Source organism: Vicugna pacos, chromosome 9, assembly GCF_048564905.1.
Source record: "Vicugna pacos chromosome 9, VicPac4, whole genome shotgun sequence".
In the NCBI taxonomy this organism is placed as follows: Eukaryota; Metazoa; Chordata; class Mammalia; order Artiodactyla; family Camelidae; genus Vicugna; species Vicugna pacos.
In genome coordinates, this window is record NC_132995.1 from 43,707,379 (window position 1) to 43,724,972 (window position 17,594).

A 17,594-nucleotide genomic window follows, 5' to 3' on the forward strand; every position below is an offset into this window, starting at 1 on the left:
ATGCGGTTATAAATTTTGACATGTTTTAGTTCTCCAGACAGACAAAAAATGTTAATGGTCATTTTCAGGGGTATTCAATCACCTCCTCATTTCCTTCTGCCCATTTCCTTTTCTTCTCTTCCCCCAACTCAAGAGTCATGTACTTGGTACTTACTTTTCCACATAAGAGGGAGTTGCGCAGTTCTTCCTGTGTGCCTCTCTTGTTCCTCCTCCCCTATCCCCACCTGTCTTCTCTGAATCCAGCTGTCTCTCCTAAATTGGAGCTTCAACTCCAGGATCTGTGAGACTTAGGCATATGTTAGCAAACCCCCTCACAGATAGTGCATGTTCACCAACGGAGAGCTCCCCAAAGCGCCTCCTTGCCTGCAAAAAGTGTCCCTGTTCCCAGAGGTTGAAGCAGTCCTCCTGCTTCCCAGAGTCGTCCTGGTTTCTGGGTAAATTAGATTCAAGTTTGATAATTCTCAGTGTTGTACAGAACGTGAAGTTACTTCATTCCTAATCCCAGTTTGTCATCCAAAGAGAGAACGAGAAAAGAAAGCATTGAGATGTAGAAGTCATTGCTTATATGTATTGGCAAGTAATCTCACAGAATGATGCTAAAAGCCAGCTAGACATAAGCCAAGCAACAGCTATGGAAAGTGGCCAGGCACTGAATTATCCTTGCAGCCCTGGACCTTGGCAGCAGGGCTTGGGAAGGTCCAATATTTCATAGTAAGGTGAAAAAATTAGAATCAGAATGTCTGATCTATTCCCCCTTGTTTTACAGATAAGAAAACTGAGGCCCAGAGAGGTCAAGACCATTCAGCAGGCTAGGGCCGGAGCCAGAGCTCCTACCCAGGCCTCTGGGCTCCCGGTGCTATGGTCTCCTTCCACAACACCCAATATGAGCCAGTCAACAGGTATATATTTAGTGCTACTCAGGCTCTGGCCACTTAAAGTGGACTCAAGGTAGAAGGATACACTCTTAATCATTCAAAGCAGCCAGGTGTGCCCCAGTTTAGCACCACCTGACTGTACTGCAGCTCCCAGCAGCACTGGATCTGGAATCAGGTAGTTATGTCAGGCCCAATGGTAAGCTCTATCCATATGACCCTCCATTTAATCCCTGCATCCATCTGCTGTGGACAGCTGAGGTTCCAGGCAGTCAACTCATTGGCCCAACGTCACATGGCGGGTATATGTCAGCCACAATCCATTCCGCAGCAGTTTGACCCCAGGAGTGCATGACTCAGCCTCAAGGGGACGAAGTGCCTTGTTTGGTTCTGATCTTCCAGATCAGAAAACCAAGACCACAGAATTATTATGACAAAGTACTGAGCTACTTGACCGAACATGGCTAGTGCAGAGTCTGGTAAATAGCAGAGGTTCGGTAAATGTTTCTTATAATTTAAATCTCTTTTGTGCACTGTCACTTCAAAATACAGAAAGTTAAAGACCTAGTTGACCTGGATCTTTCTCCTGAGAGCATGACACCATTTGGATGGGAGATGAACAGGCATTCCTTCCCTACCCCACTGATAATTTGGCTCTGGCTCCAACCTAAAACTTGGAGCAGGCCTGCTGCCTAGAGGTGGACATATCCCAAGTTTAGAATTCATAATCTGTTCTGTCTCTGCCTCGTTTGTGCCACTGCAACCAGTGAGCTTTTACTGAGTATTTGCTTGTAAATCAGACATATCTCCTCTGATTTCAGTCTCTGAAGTGCACTGAGGAAACTGGATGACTTAATCTCAGCAGTCCCTTTCTGCTGTTTTGGAAGAGTAAATTAATGATGTTATGTGATGCCGAGGGAAGCATCCTCGAGTATCTGTGTTTTTTTCTGAGATTGGCAAATGGAGGCAACCTTGTTCTCTTCATCTGAAATTTAAGGGTGTTTAAATGCAGTGTGACAGCCCCGGGGACACTGCACCTGCTAGAGCGGGAAATCAACACTGTCTTCGCCTAAGTCTAGGCTTCAGAGTGGTTTTTCTCGTGAGCACAGTGACTTGTTTGGAAGGCCCACCCCAGCTGCAGCAGGGGGTCCAGATGAAACAGGGACGGTGGGATTTCTGACTTTACATTTTGGTGTCCTCTGAAGTGAAGGGACGTATAGCGTCTGGTGTCTGGGATGTGGTCAGTGCTGGTGTCCCCCACCACCTTGCTAATCTGGACGCACCCGCAGCTTCATGTACAAGCAGCAGCAACGCCACCTTCCATCACCCTGGAACAAAAAAGAAACCAGGAGATAGCTATGGGTCAGGGAGGATGTGAGGCTAGGGGCTGGGTGAAGGCTTTACAGGTAGTGATAGATGAGGCCTGAGTGTGACTGAAGATGGGGCTGTACCCCATGTGAGCTGGTGACATGGTCTACTGCCCATAAGCAGTGGGGCCCGGGGCAGGTGGCAGCATCCTAGGACTTGCTGGTGCCAGCACTTTGGGCCGTTCCATCTCGGACGTTCCTTTTCTCCTCTTCCTGTGGCCGGTTTCTCAACTGCCTACAACCCTAACGTTCCTGTATGTCATTCAGACAGGGACAGGAGAAGAAAATGCTCATTTTCCCAGTGGACTACAGAATGCTATTCCTAGATGGTTACATTTTTCAACAGATTTGTTAAAGTTGATGAACTGAGCCAAAGCAATAGAACTATTTTCCTTGAATGGACTGTTTTATTTGCTCCCATTCCTCCTCCATCTCTGCCCTTCTAACATGTCCATTAGGTCTCAGCAGTGGAGGTCAGGGCAGCACACCAGTACCTCCTGTCGTATCTGTTCATGTGGCCTTGGTGGCTGGTTGGGTTTCTTGCTTTTGTGTTCTCTTCTCTGGACAACTTCTGGTGGGGCCTCTTGCCTGTAGTATTTCTGCGGGTTTTGATGAAGGCCATTGGTTCAGATGGGTCCCACTGGCAACAGCTAGCTTGGGGGCCACCAGACTAATTGCCTTGGGCAGAGAGGAAGGTACCTGGGAGCGCAGCAGAGAAAATAGGAAGGAGTAGGATGGGTGTGGCCCGCTGGGCTGGAAGGTGTTGAAAGTCGTTGATGGGGAAGCATGGGAGCTGACCCAGGGCTGGGTCCTGGTTAGAATACAGGATCTCCAACCCTGAGCCTGGCGGTACAGCTCTGTTGAACATGTGGGTTTTGAGAGGATCCTTCAAGCTCAAACCCTGAGTTCTTAGACGCTGTGCCAGTGACGCAGGTGAAACGTCTTGAGCTTCAGCCTCACTGCCCCAGACTGACGTGTCATTTCTCTGTCTCCATTCTTTTTGTTAGCTTTAACGTCTCCTAAACCGAACTTGATGGGTCTGCCCAGCACAACAGTTCCTTCCCCTGGCCTCCCCACATCTGGATTACCAAATAAACCGTCCTCAGCATCGCTGAGCTCCCCGACCCCAGCACAAGCCACCATGGCGATGGCCCCTCAGCCACCCCCCCAACCCCAGCAGCAGCAGCCACAGGTGCAGCCGCCGCTGCCAGCAGCCCAGCCACCCCCCGCGCCGCAGCTCCCGCCACAACCGCAGCAACAGCAACGCAAGGACAAAGACAGTGAGAAGGTGAAGGAGAAGGAGAAGGCACACAAAGGGAAAGGGGAACCCCTGCCTGTCCCCAAGAAGGAGAAAGGAGAGGCCCCCACGGCAGCCACCGCCACCATCTCAGCACCGCTGCCAGCCATGGAGTACGCCGTGGACCCCGCCCAGCTGCAGGCCCTGCAGGCAGCCTTGACGTCGGACCCCACGGCGCTGCTCACAAGCCAGTTCCTCCCTTACTTTGTACCAGGCTTCTCTCCTTACTACGCCCCCCAGATCCCTGGCACCCTGCAGAGCGGGTACCTGCAGCCTATGTATGGCATGGAAGGCCTGTTCCCCTACAGCCCTGCGCTGTCGCAGGCCCTGATGGGGCTGTCCCCGGGCTCCCTACTGCAGCAGTACCAGCAATACCAGCAGAGTCTGCAGGAGGCGATCCAGCAGCAGCGGCAACTACAGCAGCAACAGCAGCAGCAGCAGCAGCAGCAGCAGCAGAAAGTGCAGCAGCAGCAGCAGCCCAAAGCAAGCCAAACCCCAGTCCCCCAGGGGGCTGCTTCCCCAGACAAAGACCCTGCCAAAGAATCCCCCAAACCAGAAGAGCAGAAAAACGCACCCCGTGAGGTGTCCCCCCTCCTGCCGAAACCCCCCGAAGAGCCAGAAGCAGAAAGCAAAAGTGCGGACTCCCTCTACGACCCCTTCATTGTTCCAAAGGTGCAGTACAAGTTGGTCTGCCGCAAGTGCCAGGCGGGCTTCGGTGACGAGGAGGCGGCGAGGAGCCACCTGAAGTCCCTCTGCTTCTTCGGCCAGTCTGTGGTGAACCTGCAAGAGATGGTGCTTCACGTCCCCACGGGCGGCGGCGGCAGTGGCGGCGGCAGTGGCGGCGGTGGCAGTGGCGGCAGCGGCTCGTACCACTGCCTGGCGTGCGAGAGCGCGCTCTGTGGGGAGGAAGCTCTGAGTCAACATCTCGAGTCGGCCTTGCACAAACACAGAACAATCACGAGAGCAGCAAGAAACGCCAAAGAGCACCCTAGTTTATTACCTCACTCTGCCTGCTTCCCCGATCCTAGCACCGCATCTACCTCGCAGTCTGCCGCTCACTCAAACGACAGCCCCCCTCCCCCGTCGGCCGCCGCCCCCTCCTCGTCCTCGTCCTCCGCTTCCCCCCACGCCTCCAGGAAGTCTTGGCCGCAAGTGGTCTCCCGGGCTTCGGCCGCGAAGCCCCCTTTTCCTCCTCTCTCCTCATCTTCAACGGTTACCTCAAGTTCATGCAGCACCTCAGGGGTTCAGCCCTCGATGCCAACAGACGACTATTCGGAGGAGTCTGACACGGATCTCAGCCAAAAGTCCGACGGACCGGCGAGCCCGGTGGAGGGTCCCAAAGACCCCAGCTGCCCCAAGGACAGTGGTCTGACCAGTGTAGGAACGGACACCTTCAGATTGTAAGCTTTGAAGATGAACAATACAAACAAATGAATTTAAATAAAAAATTAATAACAAACCGATTTCAAAAATAGACTAACTGCAATTCCAAAGCTTCTAACCAAAAAAAAAAAAAAAAAAAAGGAAAAAAAAGAAAAAGCGTGGGTTGTTTTCCCATATACCTATCTATGCCGGTGATTTTACATTCTTTTCTTTTCTCTTTTAATATTAAAAAAAAAAAAAAAAGAAAGAAAAAACCCTTAACCTTGTTACATTGTGTCCTTTTGAAGGTACTATTGGTCTGGGAAACAGAAGTCCGCAGGGCCTCCCTATGTCTTTGGAGCTTAAACCCCTTGTATATTTGCCCCCTTTCAATAAATGCCCCACATTGATAGCACAGAGGAGCCCGGCATGCACTGTATGGGAAAGCAGTCCACCTTGTTACAGTTTTAAATTTCTTGCTATCTTAGCATTCAGATACCAATGGCTTGCTAAAAGAAAAAAAGAAATGTAATGTCTTTTTATTCTCAGGTCAATCGCTCACACTTTGTTCTGTTTTCAGAATCATTGTTTTATATATATTATTTTTTCGGTTTTGTTTTTGTTTTTGTTCCAGAAAAGATTTTTGTTTTGTTAATTTAAAAACGGGCAGAAAGTATTCGAGAAAAAAACAATGTGAACTGCTTTAGCTTTCTGGGGATTTTAAGGATAGCTTTTCTGCTGAAGCCAATTTCAAGGGGAAAAGTTAAGCACTCCCACTTTCAGAAAAAAAAAAAACCCACACACGCAGAGTGTTGAGGACTTGTAGCTTAAAAAAAAGTTTTAAAAACTGACTTTCTGTATTTATGATAGATATGACCATTTTTGGTGTTGAGTAGATTGTTGCATTGGAAATGAACTGAAGCAGTATGGTAGATTTAAAAGGAAAAAAAAAAACCTTTTGTGTACATTTAGCTTTTTGTATGGTCCAGCTGACAGCTCCTCATTTGATGTTGTCTTGTTCATTCCTAGCAGATAGATTGCAATCCGTTGATTCGCCTAAGCTTTTCTCCCCTTTGTCCCTTAATTCCACTTTCTCTTTCCTCCTCCCACCCTATAATCTCCCACTTAAGGTAGCTGCCTTCATTTCTTAGAGGGTAGCTGCAGAATTATTTTATAAAACTAAAGAAAGAATTTCAAAAGGTTCTAGGGGTCATTAGGATCCTCTCAGATTATTTTTGGTTGGGGAGTTGAAACTTTTTAAAGGCATATAATTCTAGTACCTATGTCTATTAGCCTTGTACATTTATTTTTTAATTTATCCTTTGGCTTTTCTTTTCACCCCCGTTTTTTCCCTCCTTGTTTGTTTGGTAGATGCTTCAAATATTCTTTTCCTAAACTAAAGCATTTGTTTCGGTTTGTGTAATTGGGCTGTGTGCTTTTCTTTTCTTTTCTAAAAAAGTTTTTGGTTAGGGGTTTGGTTTTTGGGTTTTTTTGTTTTCTTTACTCTCTCAGAAAAGGAAATTTCATGCTTTAAATAAAATCCAAAGACACACCCTTTCACTGCTGATGCAGAAAAAAGGGAAAGGGTTCTTGTTACTTGAGAATTTGTTTCTGATTTAAACAAACAAGACTTACTTTAATAAAAGAAAGAGTAAAACAAAAGATTCCCAGGTTATGTGCTTCTTCTGCAAGCAGAGAGGCAACTATTAATGACAATTCCATATACCAAAAGACACATTTTTTACTTCAAAGTTTTGTCTTGTGTCAGGCAGTCTGAGCGGCGAGTGATCCAGAGCGCAGCCAACAAAAAAGCAGATAGCAATGTACGTAGAGAGCAAAAAAGGAACTGTGTGTGAGGCACTTGTGTTTATGTTAATATCCGTATTCCTGTAACACACAACACAACGCAACATACACCTTTTCTCATCTTTAAAAAAAAAAAAAAAAAGGCCTGAACCTTGAAAGGAAAACTTTGTGCTGCTATAACGTAGATTTTGGAGACAAATAGATGCTTTGCTGTTTCACTTTCATAGTCAAACATCAACAGAAACAATCTCCCCTTGCCCCAAAAGTGTGAAATCCTTCTCCCCGTCATTCTCTTCCTTATGTTTCAAAAGGGAACTATGAAGACTGTGAATGCAGGTTCCATCTGGTCACCTTTTGGGCTTCTTTCCCCAGTGCTGAAGCCACTCATCGACTTTGCAAAAAGACTGGAGCATTCCAAGATCTGAAAATGGATTTCTTTTTTTTCTTTTTTTCTCTTTTTCTTTTTTAGCCGGGACTATTTTATTTTTATGAATTTGTTTTTAGTTTAATGAAAAAGTGTAGATCCTGAACTGTTGTATATATTTCTAACTAGGCTGATGCACAGTGCAAATTCCTTTTTTAATTTTTTTTAAGTAGAAATACTGAAGAATACCATCTAACTGTTCATACAAGTATCCAGTTGTAGCATAAGGTGTCAAAAAAAAAGTACGCAAAACATTTGCTGTTTTAACAAGCTGTTTTCTTTTAACAAGAATTCTTGTATTTCTCCCTGTGTTTGAGATGAACATTTTTAAATTTTGAAGTTGTACAGTTTTTTGTTTTCCATTATTTTATCTTGTTTGTAACTCTATGAAATATATATATATTTTTTTGCCATTTAACTGTTGTATGTTACTCTGTGTCTGTATCATATAGAAGAAAAATTGTTTTTGTTTTTGGTTCTCTGTGTGATACCAGTTAACAATTTAACACTAGCTTTACCTGTCAAATTCTGCTAGGTCTTTTCTGAAAACTTTGTTTTTAAAAATGATAATTGCTTGGTAATAGTGCAATTTCTATCCCTTTCCCTGTCCCCCTCAACTTAAAGTTCATTTCCTTGTAATTTTGCCACCCCCTCCCCAATGGTATGTTGTTTTGGTCTTTTTGTTGTGGTTTTTTTTTTTTTTTTTTGAGCTACTATGCCATCCTCCCTCTGTGAGGCAGAGTGACTGTCAGTGTTTTGTTATGCCATGCCTCGCTCGACCTGTGGGTGTGTTTAGCAGCAGCACGGTGGTTGGTTGAGTAGGTGGGTTAAATGTGTTTTCACCCACCAGTGTTCGTCCCAGGGGTTACATGAGTGTTTCGACCTGAAGTGGGATGTGTACTTAACACTTTCCTCTACAGCTGTACCACCCACGTAATATGGTCATTCAAAAAGGAAAAAAATAATCATTCTCAGCATTGACCCAGAAGTAGCAAAGCAGTCAGTGACGGTGAAACTTAGAGCTTAAATGTGAGCTAGTTAGATACTTGTGGGCTAACACACACCCACCATGGCTGTGACCAGTTATCATTGACAAAGCATGAATTCACTACAAAGCTCAACTGTTTAGATTGGTCTCACTCGGAGAATTGACTCCCTCCTGCTGCACAGTAGGTAGCTGAGTAAGATCTCTCCACTGACTTTTTAAGTTAGTTCTTCACCTCCATTGACACTTCATAGTTTGGTTGGTTGGTTTCTTTTCAAATCTCCACAGTGTGGGTTGGTGCTAGACACCCTTCAGCCACAGCACCAAATGGAACCACAGAATGGAGTTATTTCCTCCACCCTTCCAAAAAAGGAACTTAAGAAGGAAACACACACACACACACACACACACACACACACTGAAAAGATTTAATAAATCTAGGAATTTTTTTTTAATTAAAAGCTATTTAAAGAGATGAATGTGGCCAAAGTTTTACACGATTGAAAATAAAGTAAAACAGACGGCATGTGTTTAAACCTGAGTGTATCAGGCATGGCAGGAAGTTGCAGGAGAGAGAGGCAGTGACCCAAACCAGTGCACTTGATGTTCATGGACATATATTTTTTTTAAATAATAAATTAAATTAAAACATTTTAAATAGACGCATAAATTGAGTTGGTTGGTTGTTGGCGCTGAGATACTGCCCACTGTGAAACAAAGCTTTGACTAGTTTTTTGTTTGTTTGTTTACTTTCTTCGGGGGGGAGGAGGGCAAGTTCGGGTAGGAAAGAAAGCATACATGAACGTGACCCTGAGGTGAAGAGGTATATGAACAGCCTTTGCAATGTACAAAAAAACAAAAAACAAAACAAAAAAACAACAAAAAAAATAGAGCAAGTGAAACCAAAAATGATGTTCTTGGTGTTTTTCTATAATGTAGTCTTGTTAGCTTTTTTTGTTACTGTAACAATGCTGATCTCGAACTGTACCAAAATACATGGAGACTAACAAACAGAACCACATGGAACTTTCAAACTGAAAAAAAGAAAAAAATTTGTCACAAAAACTTTGTTGTCATAGTTAAGTTGATTGTAGATGGTAATTGAATATACTCCTTTGAAAATATTTCATCAAGTATGTTTCCTGCTCATTGTGATACATTAAAAAAATATGAGCAAAAGTTCTTGTCTCTGTCATCAGAGTTTGTGTGTGCATGTGTGAGAAAGAGGTTGATGCCTGGCAAGGTGTAAATCTGAACAGTATCTTAGCTGCAGGCAGAGGTAGTCATTCCAGGGAACACAAGCACTGGTATTGTTGCCATCCTGGCATTCCTGTCTCCTGGTACTCATGAAAGTGCAGGAAGTTAGGGTGATGGTGCTGATCACCATATTTCATTGAGAAGAGTCAGGCTGGCAGCTTGGATGATACTTGGCCACAAAGAGCACCTAGACTTTTAATTCAAGTGTTTATATGAGAATTTTATAATTCTTGGCACAACCAGGAGCTTGGAAGTTTTGCTGATGGTCAGGAAAGAGGTAAGTTTAACTTCTCTGAAATGGGAATTCGATCCAGTGCTTATGACAGAAGGATATGAAAGGTGAGTTGAATTAAATGGATGATTGACTAACTTATTAACTTTCCTAGCAAAGAACTTTTTAAACTCCTGTTGGAGCAAAATTTGAGATAAAAGCAATCTACAAAACAGTAATAGCATTAGTAATTCCTACATACATGAGACAAATACTCAGTCATCTTATCAAAACCGTCCTTTACAACAGAAAATGCCTGAGATTCATTAATACGGAGTACATCCAAGATCAGGCCCAAAGGCCTTCTAGTCATCTCTAATTTATAGCCAGTGCTCATAAATAATGTACAAAATTATAGCAGTGGGCTAGGACAGCATTGCAGGCTAGCTGTGTCCTTGCTAGGTCTGCTGCATCTGCCCTCAGCCAACAGGGGTCTTTTCTACCTCAGGAGTTGTTCTGTGAAACCCTCTTCTATTGGCTCAGCCAGCCATTGTCCACCAAGTCTTTTTTCTTAGTTCCTGCAGCAGGCATTCAAGAAGAAGCAGTGACTCTATTAACTCAAAATTTCAAAGAATTCTACAACTGGCACGGGCATTGCTAGTGCTCAGAAAGGAAAAACTGGTTCCCTCCCTGGTAGCTGGGAGCCTCCATGCCAAACAAGTGGTGTCACTGTCCCTAATGAAACTCTGTTCTTTCCCCAGGCACAGGCCCTTTCTTTTGCCTGTTCCTGCAGAAGCAGATGGTTTCTATCTCAGTATGTTTTCTTGGCACAGTTATACCACTGATCTATCTTCTGACCCCGTGAAAATGTACAATGTGATATAAACCGTTCAGACCGAAAGCCGGATCTGCCTTTCTAAGCTATAATTATTTTAGGATCTGGCAGGATCACACTGAATTCTTTTTAATGCTTTTTGCAAAGAGTTTTTGCTGTTTCAGCTCTTTGGAGGAAGGTGACAATTCAAATTCTTCCTAAGGTAAAATCCTAAGGTAAAGTTTTAACCAGAAATTAAGACAAAGCCTCAGTGATGGCTGAAACATTTGTATCAGAAAAATCTCTGAGCACCTAAATTACACTGTGAGAGCCTTGGCTGTTACTGGAAGAGCTTTTTACTAAGAGCTTCAATACCAGGCTCCTCTGAGTATTCCTACGTGGATGTGAAAGGGAGGACAAGCCTCTCTCCCTTGCCTCCTAAAAAATGTGAAAGGAAAGGATGTGAAATGGAGCTCCTTTGCCTCTCCCTTGCCTTGGCTCGAACCTAGAACCTCCTGCATGCTAGCCATGCACTCTACCACTGAACTATAGCATCTTTCTAGCTACCTGGGTTTCCCCATTCTCAGCTTTATCTCCCCAACTCAGGGAGGTAATTAAAATTAAATGAGGTCATTGGGGTAAGCCCGTTAAATTAAATGTTAAGGTAAATTTAAATTACATTACTTAATTAAATTAAAGTTAAATGAGGTCATTGGGATAAGACGCATGCAGAGAGATGACCATCTGAAGACACTAGAAGATGAGGGCCATCTACTAGCCAAGGAGAGGAACCCTCAGAAGAAACCAGTTTAGCCAACATCTTGATCTTGGACTTCTAGCCTCTGTAACTGTGAAAAATTAGTTTTCTGTTGTGTAACCCCCCTGTTTAATTTTTACATTAGCCTGGGCAAACGCATATACACACAAGTTATATGGAGAATAGAGGAACACATTAAATTATGGCACAGGGTACAATAATTAAAAAGTTGGCTGTGGGCAACTATGTCAAACAGATCTCTTTATCAAATAACCTGCAAGGAGAGTGAAGGAGTTGGGAGGACATAACCTTACTCATTAGAAGATACCTAAAAATATATATTTAAAACACAATGGTAATGTGAATTTATTTGGGTCAATGACTCAAATCACAATTTTTTTAAAGTTATGATATTTGACACAATGAGAAATTTGATCATGGCTAAGAATTCATATTAAAAATCATCATTAAGGTGGAAGGGGGTATTAAAGCCCAGAGTCCCCCAAAAGAGGTTTCTAACAGAAGATACCTTACAAAATAAGCTAAGGACTGAGATAATCCATACGTGGAACAGGCCCCTCAAAGACTTACAGTCTGGGTTCAAATTCTTTAGGAAGTGTATGGAATCTCAAATGTTACACTTGGTCTTCTGGATTTCTAGTAGCCACAGTAACCTGGCACATCAAATATAAATCTTCTCTAGAAGAAAGTACACTCATAAAATCCCTAAAATTATCTTTATATATAATTTTCAAATACATCATACAGCTCACAAAGACACAAAGAAATTAGGCTCCATGAGTGAAAAACAGCAGACGATATAAACAGAGCCTCAATAGTATTATGCTTAATAAGTCAGAGAAAGACAAAATACTGTATGATAACCTATATGGCGAATGTTAAAAAAAAAAAAAAAAACACTAGTGAATATAACCAAAAAGAAACAGACTCATATAAAGAACAAACTAGTTTACCACTGGGGAGAGGAAATAGGGGAGGGACAAGATAGGGGTAGGGGATTAAGAGGTATACAATACTATATACAAAATAAATACACTACGAGGATATATTGCATAGTACAGGGAAGATAGCCAAAAATTTATAACTATAAATGCAGTATAACCTTTAAAAATCATGACTCACTATGCTGTACATCTGAAACATAAAATATTGTAAATGAACTATACCTCAATAAAGAAGAGCTGAAATTTTTTTAATTTTAAAGAAGAATTATAAAAAACAGCCTCAATGACTCATACTGAATTTGACAAACGCAGATCATAAAACAACTACACTGATTATATTTGTGAAATAAAAGTTTAAAGAGATCTTCTTTGGATAGTAAAATAACATAAAAATGACAAAAATAATTGAAATTAAGGACTCAATTGATGAATTTAACACCTGATACAACATAACTGAAATAGTCAGAAACAAATAAGAAAAATTTATTTAAAAATGCAGAATGGAGATATTTAAAAGATAAAAAATACAGAAGAAAGGGTCAGAGATATCATACAGTGATGAGACCTGACATATATTTAGTCAGTGTCCCAGAAGAAGAGAAAGAGAAGCAATATTTAAAGAAGTGATGGCTGAGAAACTTCTAGAAATAATGAAAGATGCAAATTCAGATATTTTAAGTCCAAAAGAAAGTAAACAAGAAGAAATAGGAAAAGGAAAAAAGAACTATACGTAGCTCCATCATAGTGAAAGTACAAAAAACTAAGGCCAAAGTAGGCACAGAAAGCAGACTTGTTACTTTCAAAGAAATATGCTTTAGATACTCAACTGATTACACAACAGTAACAATGGAAGCCAGGAAGCAAAACTGGCTCAAAGGAAATAACTGCCAATATAGAATCCTATACACAGGAAAATTAATTAATTAATATTTTTATTGAAGTACAGTTGGTTTATAATGTATCAATTTCTGGTGTATAGCACAATGCTTCAGTCATATAGGAACATACATACATCCCTTTTCATATTTTTTTCACCATAGGTTACAACAAGATATTGAATATAGTTCCCTATGCTATACAGTATAAACTTGTTTATTTATTTTATATATAGTGCTTAGTATCTGCCAATCTCAATCTTCCAATTTATCCCTTCTCACCTCCTCCCCCCTGGTAAACATATGTGTTTTCTATGTCTCTGAATCTGTTTCTGTTTTGTAAATAAGTTTGTCTTTCATTTTTTTTTTTAAGATTCCACATATAATTGATATCATATGGCATTTTTCTTTCCCTTTCTGGCTTACTTCACTTAGAATGACATTCTCCAGGGACATCCACGTTGCTGCAAATGGCATTAGTTTATTATTTTTTCTGGCTGAGTAGTATTCCACTGTATAAATATACCACAGCTTCTTTATCCAGTCATCTGTCATTGGACATTTAGGTTGTTTCCATGTCTTGGCTATTGGAAATAGTACTGCTATGAATGTTGGGGAGCATGTATCTTTTGGAATTAAGGTACCCTCTGGATATATGCCCAGGAGTGGGACTGCTGGATCATAGGGCAAGTCTGTTTTTAGTCTTTCGCGGAATCTCCATACTGTTTTCCATAATAGCTACACCAAACTGCATTCTCACCAACAGTGTAGAAGGGTTCCCTTTTCTCCACAGCCTCTCCAGCATTTATCATTTGTGGACTTTTGAATGATGGCCCTTCTGACAGGTGTGAGGTGATACCTCATGGTAGTTTTGATTTGCATTTCTCTGATAATTAGTGATATTGAACATTTTTTCATGTGCCTGTTGGCCATTTGTATGTCTTCACTGGAGAATTGCTTGTTTAGGTCTTATGCCCATTTTTGGATTGGGTTGCTTGTTTTTTTTCTTATTAGGAAAATTAAATTTATAAAGAAGGCAAAATAGAGACATTTTCAAATGAACACACAGAGTTTGCCACCTGTAGACTGAAGGATGTACTTTAGTTAGAAGGAAGATGATCAGAGAGACACAGTTGGATGCAAAAAGAGGTGACTGTTTTTAACATGCTGAATTGTATGTAGGCAAATCTACATGAATACTGATCTCCACCAGGAAACTGTTAGAAACAGTAAATAAATTCAGGAAAGTTCCATGATACAAAAATCAATACACAAAATCAGCTGTGTTTCTGTACACTAATAACAAAATATCAGAAAGAGAAATACAGAAAACAATCCCATTGACAATTTCATCAAAAAGAAAAAAAAATACCTAGGAATAAGTTTAATAAGCGAGGAGGTGAAAGACCTGTACACTGAAAACTGTAAGACAATGATGAAAGAGACTGAAGAAAACACAAATAAATGGAGATATTCTGTGCTCATGGATAGGAAGAATTAATATTGTTAAAATGTCCATATTACCCAAAGCAATCTATAGATTCAATGAAATCCCTATCAAAATTTCAGCGGTATTTTTCACAGAAATAGATTAATCCTAAAATTTTTATGGAACTGCAAAAGACTCCAGATAGCCAAAGCAATCTTGAGAAAGAAAAATAAAGCTGGAGGCATGACACTTCCTGGTTTCAAACTATATTTAAAAAACTATAGTAATCAAAACAGTATGCTGTTGACATAAAAAGAGATACATACATCAATGGAACAGAATACAAAGCCCAGAAAGAAACCCACAGACTTACAGTCAATTAATTTACAACAAAGGAGCCAAGAATATACAATGGGGAAAGGATAGTCTCTTCAATAAATTGTGTTGGGAAAACTGGATAGCCATATGCAAAAGAATGAAACTGGAGTAGTGTCTTACACCACACACAATCAACTCAAAATGTATTAAAAATTTGAACATAAGACATGAAAATGCAACACTCCCACAAGAAAAACCAGAAGGTACGTTCCCTCCTTGACATCAGTCTTGGCAATGATCTTTTGAGTTTGACATCAAAAGGAAAGGCAACAAAAGTGAAAATAAACAAGTGGGACTATATTAAACTAAAAAGTTTTTATACAGCAAAGGAAACTATGAACAAAATAAAAAGGCAACCTATAGAATGGGAGAAAAATATTTACAAATCATATATTTGATAAGGGGTTAATATTCAAAATATATAAAGAACTCTTACAACTAACAGAAAAAATTGATTAAAAAGTGGGCAGAAAACTGGCCAAGATGGTGGAGTAAAAAGATCTTGAACTCACCTCCTGTCAAGAGCATACCAAAATCATAACTATCTGCAGAACAACCATCAGTCAAAAAGACTGGAACCTACCAGAAAAGATCTCCCACAGGGAAAGACATAAGAAGGAACCACAATGAGACCAGTAGGAAGGACAAGCTCACAATATAGTCAAATCACATACCTCCTGGGTGGGCAACCCACAACAGGAGAAAAATTATACTGCAGAAGTTCTCCCACAAGAGTGAGAATTCTAAGCTCCATGTCAGGCTCCCCAGCCTGGGGGTACAGAACCGGGAAGACAAGCTCCCAGAGCATTTGGCTTTGAAGGCCAGCAGGGTTTAATTGCAGGAGTGTCACAGGACTGAAATAGAGACTTCACTTTTAAAGGGTGCACACAAAATCTTATGCTTACTGGGACATAAGGCAAAAGAAGTAAATTGATAGGAGGCTGGCCTGGGCCTACTTGCTGGCCTTTGAGAGCCTCCTGGAGAGGTGGGAGGTGGCTGTGGCTCACCCTGGAGACATAGACACTGGTGGCAGACATATCAGGGAAAATTCAGCTGCATGAACACTGCTGCTGTGGCAGCTGACATATTGGATCATTAGCTCCAAGATCTGGCCCTACCCAACAGCCTGCAGATGAGGATGCTGGGACTCCTCAGGCCAAAGAACTTACACAGCCCCAGCCATCAGCAGACAGGCTTCCTAAAGACTAAAGAGGCCAAAGCCACCTCTAGGGTTGCCCACAGACACAGCCCAGACCACCAGGGAGAGGGCCAAGACCCAGCTCCACCCACCAGTGGACAGGCACTGGCCTCTCCCACCAGGAAGCCAGACCAAGCCTCTAGACCAGCCTTATCCACCAAGGGGCAGACACCAAAAGCAAGAAAACTATGATCCTGAAAAGAAGGCCAGACCCTATCCTGGGACCAGCTGGGCCCTGGCCTGGCCCCCTAACAGGCCAAAGCAACCTCTGGGACACCCTGGATCCCATTCCCAACTGTACAGGGAGCTGACCCCTGCCCTCAATGATCTGAAATGAGCTCTGGGATCACTGGGCCTTGCAGCCGGATACCAGAACCAGCTCTGCCTGCCAGTAGACTGGCACCAACCCCAGAGTCTTTGGGACCCTGACTGCCCACCAGTGAGCTAGCACTGGCCTAAGGGGCCCCCTAGGATTCTGCAACTGGTCATCTCATGACCAGGCTCCACTAAATAATAGCCAACAGGATCCTCACAAGGCAGGACCTAGCAACTGACCAGACTTGGGACCTACCAGACAGCCCATACAGTTAGCCCACCACAACAGAAGGACCCATGTAGCCCTCTTAGGATGAACAGAGAGGTGTGCATTGCTGAGACACAGAGGATTCCTCCTACAGAAGGACACTTCTCCAAGGTAGAGAAACATAACTAACCTACCACATAGAGAAAAATACAAATAGCAACTTAGAAAAAATGAGGCGGCAGAGAAATATGCTTCAGATGAAGGAACAAAACAAAACCCCAGAAGAACAACAAAGTGAAGACAGGCAATCTATCTGAGAAAGAATTCAGAGTAATGTTCATCTAGATGATTAAAAAATTCAGGAGGAGAATGGATACTCAGAGCAAGAAGTCAAAAATTTTTAACAAAGAGTCAGAAAATATAAAGAACCAAACAGAGATGAAGAATAACTGAAATGAAAAATATACCGAAGGAATCCATAGTAGACTCAATGATTCAGAGGAACAGATCAATAAACTGGAAGACACAATAGTGGGAATCACTGCTGACCAACAGAAAAAAGAAAAAAAAATGAAAAGAATGAGAACAGTTTAAGAGACCTCTGAGATAACATCAAGCGCACTAATATTCACATTATATGGGTCTCAGAAAGAAGAGAGAAAGGGCCCAAGAAAATATCTGAAGATATAATTGCTGGGAACCTCCCTAACATGGGAAGGGAGATAGTCATCCAAGTCCAAGAAGTGCAGAAGAGTCCCATGTAGGGTCAACCCAAAGAGGAACACACCAAGACATGTCAAAATGACAAAAATTTAAGATAAAGTGAGAATACTCAAAGCAGCAAGGAAGAAGTAACAAACAACATACAAGGGAACTCCCATAACATTATCAGCTGGTTTTTCAGCAGAAACTCTGTAGGCCAGAAGGGATTGGCATGGCATATTTAAAGTGATGAAAGGGAAAAGCCTACAATCAAGAATACTCTACCCAGCAAGGCTTTCATTCAGATTTGATGAAGAAATCAAAAGCTTTAGAGACAAGCAAAAGCTAAATAAATTCAGCACCACAAAACCA

At 42.0% G+C, this 17,594-nt stretch overlaps 1 protein-coding gene across 2 annotated transcripts in view; it reads left to right on the forward strand.

Moving 5' to 3' along the window:
- The window catches only part of ZFHX3 (zinc finger homeobox 3), a 232,441-nt gene extending 227,372 nt beyond the window's left edge, over positions 1-5,069 (forward strand). For both annotated transcript variants that reach the window (XM_072967645.1, XM_072967646.1), the window contains one exon: positions 3,247-5,069. In XM_072967645.1, the coding sequence (XP_072823746.1) occupies positions 3,247-4,940 (1,694 nt within the window). In that variant the 3' untranslated portion in view covers positions 4,941-5,069. The remainder of the gene's footprint in view (positions 1-3,246) is intronic.
- The last annotated feature ends 12,525 nt before the right edge of the window (positions 5,070-17,594 follow it).